The sequence below is a fragment of the Rhineura floridana genome, chromosome 5 (genome assembly GCF_030035675.1).
Source record: "Rhineura floridana isolate rRhiFlo1 chromosome 5, rRhiFlo1.hap2, whole genome shotgun sequence".
NCBI lineage: Eukaryota > Metazoa > Chordata > Lepidosauria > Squamata > Rhineuridae > Rhineura > Rhineura floridana.
The window spans coordinates 131,852,637-131,866,954 of NC_084484.1; the positions used below are offsets into that span (position 1 = coordinate 131,852,637).

A 14,318-nucleotide genomic window follows, 5' to 3' on the forward strand; every position below is an offset into this window, starting at 1 on the left:
TTAAAAAACTGAAGGCACATATTTGTGTATCCATATAGCAAAATTTGACACCCTTGTGTATACGCCAGGGAAATTGGGTCTTCCACAACCATAGCCCCAGCTAACAATTCCCATCAAAAACCACTTTCCATCACTTTTGCTTCGACATGAAAGGGGTCCTCCAGAATCTCCCTACAAAGATATTATTTTCAAAAGTCAACACATTTTGCAGTTTTAAATCACTCCTATTAATAGCGTCCAATATTCACAAATATTAATAAAAATGTTCCAAGGTATGACTGAAGCAATTGCAACCTCAGATTTATAAAACAACAGGAAGAAACAAACAATAAAATTCATGTACATTTAGGGACAAACTAGATGAGACATTAATTGCATGAATACAATTGACATGCATGTTTTTGTTCGGTAAATAACAGACATGGGGAAGCCTGAAGAGCACTTGAACCACAGGGTGTGGGGGAGGGAGAGTTTAACCTTTCTGCCCTTGTCATAGTCCCAATGACCCCCCTCCTCTGCAGCTACTATTTGCATTAGCACCAATATCAGCACCTCTGTCAGCTGGAGGATGTGATTTTTGTTAGAATCATGACAAAGAGGGAGTGAGATTGACCCCTCATTTCCCACTGCATGTGGCTTCCATGCTGGCTTCCTTGTAGAAATCTGTTTGATGTAGAGACGATATGCGTACTCTGCCAGACAACAAAGAGCCAACCCTAATACCAGCAGTAATGAAAGAGTGGTGATGCAGATGTGCCTTAAAGAAGGTGGCCAGGGGATGATTGAGCCAAAACTGTTTAAACCAGGATGATATCTGTCAGGATGATCTTTAGGCCACTCAGAGGCAATGCTGGGAGACAGAAATGGAGGGTGTATATCATTTACAAAAAGGAAGTGCTTGATTTATGATGCTGGACCAAAAAGAGAGGTTCCTACCCTTAAGTAGCTTACATTTAGAACATGCCCTATTGCAGTTGAAATGGTTGGCTGTCTAGTTACCTAGTTATTATATAGGTTATTATATACAGCGATCTTAGGGCAATCATTTTTGGACTAATTTATTTACTTTTTAACATTTGTATCCCACCTTTCTTCCATCATGTAATCCAAGGTGGCATGCATATAGTTCCCCTCTACGTACTTATCAGACCCCAACCTGCTTAGCTTAATCAAGGTGGTGACCTCATGTGCCTTCAAAACCATACCCTGGGATTGACTGATTGATTGATATCCCACCCTTCCTCCCAGCAGGATCCCAGTGCGGCATTTACAGCAATCTCCGATTTGTTTACACATTTTGAAACACATGCTGAATTAAGCTGAAGGAGGAAAAAGAAAAAATAAATCCAGCGAGATCAGGAGCTTCCAACTTTTTTATTTAGCGGTGAGAAGTGAGAATCTAAGCAATAGAAGAGTGGTTGTATCTAATAGATGCAGTTTATAGTTCTGTAAAGAAACAGAGCCTTGTGAAGGAGTCATGTTAATTGTGAAACACTATGAAGCAGATTCTATACATGTTCAGTTGTATACATATCTAGCATGTATAGAATTAGAGCCTGAAACACCCAGAATGCACCATCCTGGGATAATAACCTTGAAGGGTTAAGCAAAACTATAGCAAGTACTGGGAATTTTGGCCTAGTTTTCATAAACAACTAATGATAACCCCCCTTCGCACCCGGGACTTACCGGGTTGCGGGGCGTGTTTGCGGCCTGGGTGAATCCTGAGCCTCCATTAGAAGAGGGCAGATGCACCGGATGGGCGTGACGTCGTCATGGTGCGCTGCCAGAGGGGGCGTGGCAATCGAGCTTATTTAAGCTCGCGCCGGCCTGCCCCCTCTCTCTCTTTATAATTTTGACAGCAATGTGCCTGCGCTCTTGGCTCCTTATACGGTGCCATTTTCGAGCAAGAGGCAGCGACAGCGGCGCCATTTTAGGCGCACGAGGCTCCAACATCGGCCTCGTTCAGCCATTCATCCGGCCTTTCTCGCGCTGCCCATTAGAGGCAGCGACAACAGTGGTGCGGCGGCTAGCCCCCCCCGCAACAGCTGATTTCGGCGAGGTGACGCCAGTGGCGGGTCGAGCCTCGTCGGCTTCACGGTGCGGCGGGCCGAGCGGCGGCAACATCAGCGGCTTGGCAGCTTGACAGCTCGCCCCCCCCAGCGGTGTTCGGGGAAGCCACGTCTCCAGCGAGGCAGTGCTTCAGTCAAACACTTGTCCCCCCCCTTAAGGCTTTTCATCAGTGGGAGGGAGGAGGCGGATACACGTTTTGCTGAGGTCTGATAGAGCTAAGGGGCCCGATTCTGGGAGGGAAAGGGTGGATAAACCCCCCACACACACCTATTCCGAGGCTTTCAGCCTTCAAGGAGCGGGCCCACGGGGTATAGAGGTAGGAACACATATCACCTCACTTGATCTTGGGAGCCTCTGGTCACACAAGCACACAAATATAAGCACACACACACACACACACACACACACATTAGAAATTTGGTTGGAATTTCGGGTCTTTCACCTTCCTCTGGCCATGGCACCCAAAAAGGGTCAAGGTGGGCCTAAAGGAAAAGGGAGGGCCCCTAAGAAAAATACGGGGTCTTTTCCTCCTGGGGTCTCTGGGGCGGGGGTTAGTGAGCCACCATGGGCGGCTGTCCTGGCCCGTCTCGTTGCCCTAGAGGGATCTTCCTCTAACCAGTTTCAACCTGTCCAGCAAACTGCCGTTGCGGCAAATGCCCCTCAGGCGAAGCGCACCAGGGGGCAGGTTAATAGTGTAGCCCAAGCCTCATCCGGGGTCAGTCAGTCCAACGTGGATGTGGGGTTGTTGTCACCTGTTTCTAACCAGTCAACGTTGTAATTGATTTTAGCTCATTTGGATGCCCTTGAGGCGGGTCCCAGCAGGTTAATAGAAGAGGCTCCCATACAGGAACGGCGCGCTGCCACTATGGAACACTCATCTCTGGATGCTGTGTCGGATGGGAAGTCAGGTGAGTACACAGCGACAGGCACCCCAGGGCCGCCCCCTGCGTGGGGCTGGTCCCCTTGGGGATACCCATATTGGGGGCCTGGGCAGGTTTGGCCTTTCTCTCTTCCACATAGCACTGAGACTGACAACCAGGCTGCTCTTCCAGCTGCCCAGACAGGTGACACACAGTTACTACCCCCCTCCTTATTTGAGGCCTGTGACCATGTTTGGGCGTCTTCCCGCACAGGTGCCATGGTTGAGACAGCCGTCTCCCCCCAGCCCACAGTTTCTTTAGATGTTTCAGTGGTCCCTCAGGGCATTAGTGACCTGCTGGGGCATATTAAAGAGGGCGCCATTCCTTTCAACGAGACTTCCGCTCCTCTAGGTTTTCATTTGCTCCCAGCCACAAAAGACAAAATCTGAAATGGGGATTGCATTGACCTGTTTTCCCTGTTATACAGAGAGCCACTTAAGAGGGATAGGGAAAAAGGGGAGGAGAAGGAGGTAGAGCGGCCCAAGAGGCGCCGGATTGAGCGCACTTGGGCTAGCTGGCTTCCCGCCTACCTTACATACATAGGGGTGATCATACAAAAACAGCCACAGCACGGTTTGGTCCTGATTAAATACCTGGACATTATCTATAGGGCCTACACAGAGTTCATGGGGTTTGCATGGCTCTCTTACGATGAGGCTTTTCGTATGAGAGCGGCATATGATGCCTCCTTGCCATGGGATAGGAAGGAGGCAGAACTGTGGCTACAGTTCATGTCTCATTCACGTTCGGTTGCTGGAGACAGGACTGATAGTGGCCACCTTGTGGCAAGGCAATTGACTCAAGTTCCTTCCCGCGGGCCAGCGGGGCAGGGGGTTCAACCACACCTGCTCTGCTGGGAGTTTAGCTCCTGTGGCTTCTGTAATAGGAACTCTTGCTGGTATAGGCACGAGTGTACACTCTGCGGCGGTCAACACGCACCCGCTGCCTGCCCTAGGAACCGACCCTATCGAGGTGGCAATAGGGACTTCCAAGGACAGCGTAAGCAAGGACCCCCTGGTGCACCTCCGGGAAAAGGGCCCCAGCCCAATTAAGTTACCAGTTTTAAAACACTTATTGAGTATTTACCCTTTAGCTCAAGAAGCTCATTGCCTCTTAGAGGGTTTTTCAAATGGTTTTCGGATCCCTTATTCAGGGCCCCGGACTGCCTTCCGGTCTAGGAACCTGAGGTCGGTCTTAGGCATGGAACAGGTTGTTCTGGATAAGATTAACAAAGAAAGGGAAGCGGGCCGAGTTTTGGGCCCCTTCACTTCCCCTCTGGTTCCGTCTCTTAGGGTTTCTCCACTGGGCATTGTGCCTAAAAAGACGCCTGGAGAGTTCCGCCTCATTCACCACCTCTCCTATCCGCATGGGCAGTCAGTTAATGATTTTATTCCACCTCACTTATGTTCGGTGCGCTACACCTCTTTCGACTGTGCAGTGAGCATGGTGAGGAAGTGTGGTGTGGGTGCCCTCATGGGGAAGTGTGACATAAAGTCTGCATTCCGCCTCCTTCCCATCCATCCAGGAGACTTTGATCTATTGGGTTTTGCTTTTGCGGATCATTATCACGTGGATCGTGCACTGCCCATGGGCTGTTCCATTTCGTGCGCTGTATTCGAGCTTTTTAGCTCTTTCCTGGAATGGGCGGCAAGGAGGCGGTCTGGATCATGTTCCGTCGTCCACTATTTAGATGATTTTTTATTTGCTGGAAGGGCACACACGAGGGAGTGCAAGGATCTCATGGATCAATTTATGGCGCTGTCTAGGGACCTTGGAGTCCCACTGGCAGTGGAAAAAACGGAGGGTCCGTCCCCAATTGTCACATTCCTGGGGATCGAAATAGATACCTTGGCCCAGGCATGTAGGCTCCCACTGGCTAAATTACAGCTGCTACGTGAAAAGTTATCTCATGTTCGGACTTCCAGGAGCGTAACTCTGCGCACCCTTCAGGAGCTGGCGGGTTCACTGAACTTCGCCTGCAGGGTGGTGGTCCCGGGGCGGGCTTTCCTCAGACGAGTATATGACGCCATGTCAGGTTTGTCCCGTCCTCATTATCACATTAGGCTCTCAGGTGCGCTCAAAGACGATCTGTCGGTCTGGGCTAAGTTCTTACAGGACTTCAATGGGATTTCTTTTTGGAGGTGGGACCGCCTCCTGGAGGCTGAACTCCAGGTGCACTCCGATGCCTCGGGGGCATTTGGTTTCGGTGTCATCTTTAATGACTCTTGGAGCTATGGCAGCTGGCCGGAGACCTGGGTTCAGGAGGGCTGGACTAGAGACTTAACTCTCCTGAAATTTTTTCCCATCGTGGTGGCAGCGCATCTTTGGCCGGACAGGCTACGTGATTCCACAGTCCACTTCTGGTGTGACAACCTGTCCACGGTGTACGTTATTTACTCCTTGTCATCAAAGAACCCCAGAGTTATGCACCTAGTGCACGCATTTGTTTTACAATGTCTCCACTTTAACATTCTGTTCCTGGTGTGCCACGTACCGGGTATTGATAACAGTATTGCTGATGCTCTGTCACGGAACCAGATGGAGAGGTTTCGCCACCTGGCACCGTGGGCCAAGGCTCAGCCGGATGTGGTCCCGCCAGATCTGTGGGAGATTGGCAGCTTGAGTCAGAGACAGCGATAAGCCTGTCCATTGCACCCAGTACTATGGCCAGCTACCAGACAGCAGATAGGGAGCTATTGGCTTTCAGGGCAGAAAGGGGTTACGTACAGCAGTGGCCCATCCCAGTGGAACACCTCATAGAGTTTTGTGTGGAAGGCAGGAGGAAGGGCCTTGCCGTTAAGACTATTAGAGGTAAGCTCTCTGGCCTCTCCTTTTTGGCCAAGTCTCGAGGTTTGCGGGACTTTTCTGATGACTTCCGACTTCGTAAGATGTTGGAAGGCTGGGCAAGGGAACACCCTGCCACTTCTGATCCTCGCTCCCCTATTCACCCAGAACTTTTGTTGGGGCTCTTGTCCCAATTTGAATGTTTATGTTCATCGTCTTTTGAGGCCCTGCTTTTTCATGCGGCCGCACTTATGCTGTTCTTTGGAGCTTTTAGGATCAGCGAGGTGCTGGCGGGGTCCAGGACTGACCTATCCTCCCGTGTCCTTTTGCTGTCTGACTTTAGCTGGAGGGAGGGACAGGCTATCCTCCAGCTGTGCTGGTCAAAGACTGATCAGCGCAGGAGGGGACGTATGGTGGTGCTTTCCCCCTCACAGCTGCATGAGATTTGCCCTGTAGCCGCATTGTCTAAGTTCTTAACAGTCTGGGGACAACAGCCCGGATACTTATTTATACATAAGGATGGCCTCCCCCTCTCTAGATTTCAATTTTGGGCAGTTACTAAGTTAGCTCTGGGGCATATGGGACTTGATCCCGGCATGTTTGGGACACACTCTTTCCGCATTGGAGCAGCATCTACAGCTGCCTGTTTGGGTTTTTCCCAAGAGAGGTTGCAGTCCCTGGGCAGATGGCATTCCACAGCCTATAGGTCTTATATTCGGCCTTTTAGAGGGGTTCCAAAAACCAGTTTGTGACTTGTTTGGGTCACCGTTATGAGTTTTTATTGTTTGTTTCGACAGGCCGCTGGAAGGGAGACGAAAGAGTGCACATCCTCCTCTGCGGCCATAGTATGGTCTTTTGGGCAGGCCGCAGGGCGGCGAAGTCGCGTTGGGGCACACAGCTGGGGCTTAGCCAGTGGGCTACTGTGCAATGGCTGGGCCGTCGTGGAATGCGCTGGGACGGGCTCCTTCCTACGCTTTTCCAGACAGCAGTGGTTCGGGATGCACCACAGTTTTTGGTCATTCACCTGGGTGGAAATGACCTTGGCATGCTGAAGGGCAGAGCCCTTATTGAGCAGGCGTCTGCTGACTTCTGGGCCATTATACAGCATTGGCCGGGTGTGCACTTGATTTGGTCCGATATTTTACCCCGTAGACAGTGGAATTGTATGGGTGACCCTAGGGGGATAAATAGGACCCGCAAAAAAGTGAATAGGCAGCTCCGTCTTGCTCTGTTTGACTCTGGTGGTTTTGTCATTCACCACCCAGAGATAAGGCACAGTAGGGCTGAGCTATATCGGTCAGATGGAGTCCATATGACCGATATAGGTAATGACATCCTTTTAGAGGACCTGCAGAGGGGTGTGAAGGACATCTTGTTTGGATGTGGGGTAAAGGGTGACTAAACAGAGGTTTGCCCCCCTTTTGTGGCGAGGAAGTGCGGGAAAGGTTAAGGTGAAGGGCAGCTAGGTGACACCTTTAGGCACCTTTGGAGGTGATAGGCAGTCCCGGAGGCCTGCAGCTCCGGGTTTTACGGCCCGAGGGCAGGATACGGGTCGCCTTTGGGGCCAACAGGTCTCATCCACTCGAAGTTTCAGGGCACCGGGGGGCGGTGACGCAGGTTGGCCTCCCTACACACCATTGGAGTGTGGTCAGGGCTAGGGGTTGACAGATTCCACCCCTTTGCCCGACAGGGGTTTGGGTCGCCCCAATAGCTGCAAGCAGGCTTTGCCTGACTCACCAGTTGAATCCCGCACTTATGTTCCCCTTTGCGGGTTCATTATCATAATATGGATTTGGTTTAATAAAGTGGCCCATTGTTTAACCCATCATATTGTGTCTGCGTCTTATTTCACCCCTGGGTCGCAAACCTGTGTCTAGACCAGAGCTTGGAAAAGTTACTTTTTTAAACTACAACTCCCATCAGCCCCAGCCACCATGGCCACTGGATTGGGCTGATGGGAGTTGTAGTTCAAAAAAGTAACTTTTCCAAGCTCTGGACAATATCACTTCAAATTGCAGATGTGAGCTCACATGAGTTAATGCTCTTCCATGCAAATAAATAAATACAATCCCTGCCTGCACACAGAAAATGTCAGGGAGAAAGCTAGGATATACTCCTTGACATCTAGTTTTCTTTTGTAGGCCTCTCTCTCTCTCTCTCTCTCTCTCTCTCTCTCTGTGTGTTACTGACGGGGGAGAAATTCTATTCAGTTTGCATTTAAAGTCAGATCTATCAAGTTTGCACTATCTCAAACAATATGGGACGTGAAACACAGACCTTCTTTGAAATTAGCTCTTATCCAAATTTTCTGATGCAGTTCTCCAACCAACCAATGTTTTAAAAAACAGAATGTATTAGGAGCGTGTGCATAAAAATGAATGTATTTGTGAAAATAACATACAAAAATGCATCACATTAGGAGCAATTGCTTGCAAAAATGTGTACATTAGTCAAAACTACATACAAAAATGTGTCAGGAGAAATTTGCACTAAAATGCTGAAGAAATTCATGAAGATTTTTTTTAAAAAAATGCGCAAATTGCTGCAGAAATGTGTGAACTGAATTTAAGACTGGAAAAATAAGAAACAGTGAGAACTGAAATGGATAGATCCTCCCATCACTAGTCTCTGTGTACATTCAGGAGCATTCAGTGATGTAAGTCCTTGCCTGCAGTATGAAGTGATACAGTTCAAGTTGCAGGTTTACTACCTCATCTGCTGTTTGTAAGAATGAAGCCTTAGAAACTGAATGGCACAAATTTAAAAGTAACCTATCTACTTTGTTAGTGCATACAATCTGTCATGATAACTGTACTTCAGTACTGGTGGTAGCAGTGTCATTAAGTTTCCCAGCACAGATCTGAACTTAAATGCAGTTAAAAGTCAACAACATGGGAAAAACTAAGCAGTTGCCAACAAATTTTGAAGGCGGTGAGACACTTACTTTGCAGCTATCCCTTTTTCCAGACATCATCCCAGCACACAGCATGCGGGCTGTAATAAGCCCATATGTTGAATAACACAATGTTTGATCAACAATTTCTACCTCAGCTTTCTGCAGAACTGCTGAGGTTTCATCATCTGAAAAAGTAAATCTAAGATTAAAAATTAAGGGAAGATTATAATTCTCTAGTACTAATCTCTCATTCCAGATCTAGATAACCATCATCTTCATAACAGCAATGCAAAGCCTGGTTCTTATCAAATCAAAGAAGACCAGCAATGTTTTTATTTGCATCTTGTGTATATCTGGAATACAGTTTATATTTTCCTGGAAATAAGGTCTACTGAAATGGGGTTCTCTTGAAGAAAATTGATGGTGATGGTGATGATATTATGGTAGGTCAAAGCAGTGTTCATTGTCTCAATAATCCTGAATAATCCTGAAAACAACCATTTCAGGTAAGCGAATGTGATTATCCTCATATTGCAGAAGGCAGACTGAAGCTGACAAAGAGTGGCTTGCTTTCATGTTGGTGTTTTTTATGATCCATCATTAGTACAATAATTACAGAAAGCCTAGGTCAGCTGTGAGAAACCAGTAACCTTCCAGATGTTGGACTGCCACTCCCATCATCCCATGCTGGCTGGGGCTGATGGGAGTTGGAGTCTAACAATATTTGCAGGGCTATAGGATCACTATCCCTGACATAGGTGGCACAATGCGGATGCTTCCTTCTATTAGTGAAGAAATGTTTGGACAGGAATGGAGAGACCATTGGAGAGAGTGGAAAGCCAGTTCAACCATACTTGGCAGCTTTCCTAATAGCACGTCTAACAGATGGTTTCCTAAGGGCCTTGGAGAAGGGAACATTAGGTAACTCTACCCTGCTTGCCATAGTGTAGATACTGTTTGTTGAGTAATATAAACCATTTTTAGGCTAAACTGGATTTTTAGGACTGGGCTGCTCATATCTTGCTTTCAACATATCTGTCAGGTTTTTTATTGATATTATAGACAGATGTGTACTCTGTGCTACAAATACAAAATTTTAAAATCCCTTAAAGTAAAATTCTAGGCATGTTGGCCAAAAGGTGATGATGGAGCTCACCTGTTTCTTGTTTCTGTCCCCAGCCTGTCACCCAGCATTTGTCCCCCGCGTGCACTCTGTGTGTGGTGGGAGGTATACATATTGGTTGAATTAACCATCTCATTGTGTCAAGCCATGGGATGCTCAGCTGCAGCAGGGCAATGTCATAGTCGTAATTTCTGCTGTTATAGTACTCATGGACAATAATCCTTTTCACAGTAGAGACAAATTTGGCTTTTCCTTGAGTGCGCATTCCCAAATGAGCTGTCCAGATTCTAGGATCTGATAGCCTAATTGAAATCAGATTAACATACAAATATCAGTGATCAAACTTCTAGAACGTGGCAAGAAAAGCTCTGAAAATAGAGGGAGCTGTTTGTTTTTATATCCTGAAGAATTTAAAACAGGATTTGTGGAACGGTGGGGAACTTTTTTCAGCCTAAGAACCGCATTCCCTTCTGAGCAAACTTCAAAGAGCCACATGCCTGTTGTGGGTGGGGCTGGAGCCGCAAGTGGGCACAGCAACGAATGTAAAGTGTATCTTGGTACAGCAGGCTAGTTTCTACATATGCTCACACAGAGCTTGGAAAAGTTACTTTTTTGAACTACAGCTCCCAACAGGCCAATCCAGTGGCCATGCTGGCTGGGGCTGATGGGAGTTGTAGTTCAAAAAAGTAACTTTTCCAAGCTCTGTGCTCACACACACCTCTGTCCAGAAAAGCCAGAGGCATATCATTTCGAGGACACATTCCAGCCAGATAAACCTCGGATGTGAAACAGAGCCAGTGAGGGCTGTGGCCTGGGGAGAGAAGGTGTGGCCTAGAGAGACATTTCTGAGGGCCAGATAAAGAAGCTTGAAGGGCTGCATTTGGCCCCTGGGCCTGAGGTTCCCCACCCCTGAACTAAAAGTATGTCTAGGCTGTAATCCTATACATACTTACTTGGGAGTAAGCCACTTTGAACTCAGTGGGATATATGTCTGAGTTAATACGCAGTGGATTGTGCTGTAGGAATAGCACTCTGGCTGTTTCATATTTAGCCTCCTAAAACTATAACTTTTATAAATGTCATCTGTGCTGTCAGATAAAGTTGGCACTGGATAGGCTCTGTCATCTCTTCCAGCTAAATTGTGGGCGTATGACTTGGCTGTTCAGCAGATCTCACAACCGTATATTCCCTAAGGGCTTCCCAAGATTTCCAGGGAAAGCATGTATCACAGTCTGCCACCTAGCCAAGTATCATATGTGTGGGCAAGTGATACTGCCATTTCTAAGATGGCATTAGTTCTGTGGAAGTCCTTATTTCATTGGTGTTCTACCTACGTGAGAGGGATATGAAGTTCTAGGGAGAGCAATTGGATGACTACTTATGCATCACTAAAAAGAGAGAGAGAAAACCCATCACCCAAGAGGAGGACAAAAGAGGGCATATATTTGCATGAAACGTGCATGTGCTAATTTATAAGCATCAATAACAACTAGAATTAAAATGGAAATGCAATACATCTTACCATAATGGGGAAGACCGTGACCGGGAGATCTGTGTGCCCGCTTAGTCTCAACTCAACATGTCATCTCCTTCCAGGCAGCTGGATAGATTGGCCCAAAGAGAGAGGGCAAGCAAGTGAGCAGTGGCAACAGCACTAAGGAGGAGGAGGAGGGTCAACTGAGGGGATCCTGCTTAAGGGCCTCTCAAAACATGGAGCTACACTGCCTTGCTCCATGTCCATCTGCCCAACATTTGTGTATTTTTGAAGGCTGAAAAGTCCTCTCTCATTAGGGGAGATTTTGCCAGGATGGAGGATAAAGAGTGTGTGCAGAAAGTAGACTACCCTACAAAGGTAAAGTTCACATTTATTGCCCTGCCCACTTTTTCCTCTGGCCCTGTACGCCACTGGCATGCGGCCCTTGGAAAGTTGCTGAGAAGAAAATGCATCCCTAGGGCTGAAAAAGTTTCCACAACTCTGAATTAATACATTAAAATACTTGAAAAAAAGTTGAGCTGTAGCTTCATAGAAGATCTTAGGGCTGATACACATGACCATACTTGACTGAGTTTGGGGCACCTTCCTCTGTCTGCGGTACTTCTCTGTGTGAGTAGAATGTGGGCATAGCTAGAGCAGGCAAACACGGCAGCTTCTCTTTGTGCTGAACAAGCTAAATGAATGCTGAGCCATGAGGCTGAGCCAGCCATGGACAGATGGAGATGGTGGATATTGGAAACACTGAGAGCAGGTATTCAGGTGGTTTTGTCCACTGACCCTTAGCATATGCAAAGGGAGGCCAGGCTATTTTTTAGACTGCATATTGGATATCTCATAACTGCAGTAGGTGATTGAGCCATTGCAAATTAATGGGAGAACAACAAGCACATTGTGCTCCATATCTATCATTTACCTGCCACTATTTTAGAGTCACGAGAAGGAGAAGCTCTGGATGAACGGAATTCTGATTACTCACCTGTTCCCCTGAAAACAATGGGCAGCTGAGAGAAGCCATTCTTTTGATATCACTGAGGCTCCACAATAAGCAACTCCAGCAAAATGGAGGCTGACTTGCCACGGCCATTCACCTTCATATGCCTCTGAACCCCCCACAATCCGGTGGGGTGCATTGCGGTATTTAGTACTACCACAGCCTTTGAAAGAAGTTTAACAGTTCAACGTTTTCCTTGCAGCAACAACTATGGGAAATGCTGATATTCCAATAATGTAGATTTAAAATGCTTTAAATAGTTAACTGGATAATATACTAAGTAATCTGTTTGAATTTCAGCAATCTAAATATATAGCAATCCCGAAACTCATGTGCATTCTCAGGAATGTCTGTTTGGGAAGCCCAGGAAATAGGTGACAATGGTTTGATTCAAATAACCCTTTTAGGTTCATGGTAAGAGTTTACTGATACAATTTATATACAGGAGGGTTTCTAACTTTTGTTTTCATTTTACATTAGTCTTTCGGCATTACACATGACTTTTAAAAGCCCTTCCCAAGTTTCAAACAAGCACAGTGCAAAGCTGCTATTCGGAAAACAGTCCCAATTACAAATGTTTTTGTTGTTTTTCTTATATTGATATACTGTCTTTCTTCTGACATGGAACCCAAGGCAGTGAACATGTGGTGCGGTGGTGGTGTCCCATTCAGGCACTGGTCAGAAGCCCCCACTGTATGTTAGGGATGGAAGAATCTGTCATTTTTGATTCTCTCCATTTCACATTTTTCCAATTAGAAGTTTGGTTCTCCACATTTCTGCAGAAATTTGTGAATTTTTGTTTTTTAAAAAAATCCTCATGAAAATTCTTCAGCATTTTAGTGCAAATTTCTGATTCATAAACACATTTTGTATACAGTTTTGACTAATGTACATATTTTTGCAAGCAATTTCTCCTAATATAATGCATTTTTGTATGATATTTTCACAAATATATTCTTTTTTATGCAAACATTCCCCTAATATATTCATTTTGGTTGAAGAACTGCCCTGGGCTCCTACTGGGAGGAAGGTCAGGATAATAATAATAATAATAATAATAATAATATCAGATTCATAGGGCACCATAAGTTGTGATCGACTTGAAGGCACATAACAACAACAACAGATAAGTGTGGATTTTGAAGGATGGCCGTATTTCGGTTCTCATGTTGTTTCAGAAAGTGTGAACTTGATAAATTCATCTTTAAACGTGAACCGAATCAAATTTCTCTGCCATCCCTCTGGTATGCACAGAAACCACCACAATACCCTCTGGATCATGGCCCACATCCCACTGCAGTTGGCGATGGGCCAACCTGTGAGTGGTGTAATAGGAGCCTAGTTGGGGAGGGCTATTATTAGGAGATCCATGCAGCACATCATTCTTTGACCTTTGCCACATTGTGGATGTGTGGGGGAGAGGGCAATGGGATGAGCAAAATCCTGCTTCATGTGAGAGCTGAGGCCAGGTGACAGTTTGTCTTAGAGATGCCACTGGTAATGAATGTAAATGGTTGGTTTTATTACCCATAATTTTATATTGAGTGAAGATCTTCATCAGTTACTGGGGATTAAGGATTAATGCATGCAGCTGTTAGTTGGGCCTAGGAATTTTCAGCTGTGCTGAATCAAGCACTGCAATCTATCTACACTCATCTGGAGGAAGGGGACCCATAGCTTAATGGTAAAGTATGTGTTTTGCATATAGAAGGCCCTAGGTTCAGTTACTGGGTCTCTAAATAACAGGATCTGGCAACAGGTGATGTGAAGGACCTCTGCCTCAGATCTTGGAAAGCCACTGCCAGTCAGAGTAGACAATGCTGGGCTAAATGAACAAATAGTTTGACCCGGTATAAGGCAGCTTTTAGTATCTATATACTTAAAATTGCTAACGAATACACATCCCATTGTACGCTGCAGTTTGCATGGGCGAAGGAGAAGTGCATGCGGCTTTGAAAATTATAACCAGTAACTCATGTGAACAGGCAAGCTTTAAAAAAAAAATGGAAAAGTGACTTACCCATTCAGATGGGTGA

At 46.4% G+C, this 14,318-nt stretch overlaps 1 protein-coding gene across 1 annotated transcript in view; it reads right to left on the minus strand.

The window, feature by feature from the left end:
- The window catches only part of TMPRSS7 (transmembrane serine protease 7), a 62,891-nt gene continuing 48,573 nt past the window's right edge, over positions 1–14,318 (minus strand). Inside the window, exons 17-20 of the mRNA XM_061629717.1 lie at positions 12,268–12,435; positions 9,830–10,098; positions 8,722–8,858; positions 1–171 (exon numbers count right to left, since the gene is read on the minus strand). Of these exons, the coding sequence (XP_061485701.1) occupies positions 1–171; positions 8,722–8,858; positions 9,830–10,098; positions 12,268–12,435 (745 nt within the window). The remainder of the gene's footprint in view (positions 172–8,721; positions 8,859–9,829; positions 10,099–12,267; positions 12,436–14,318) is intronic.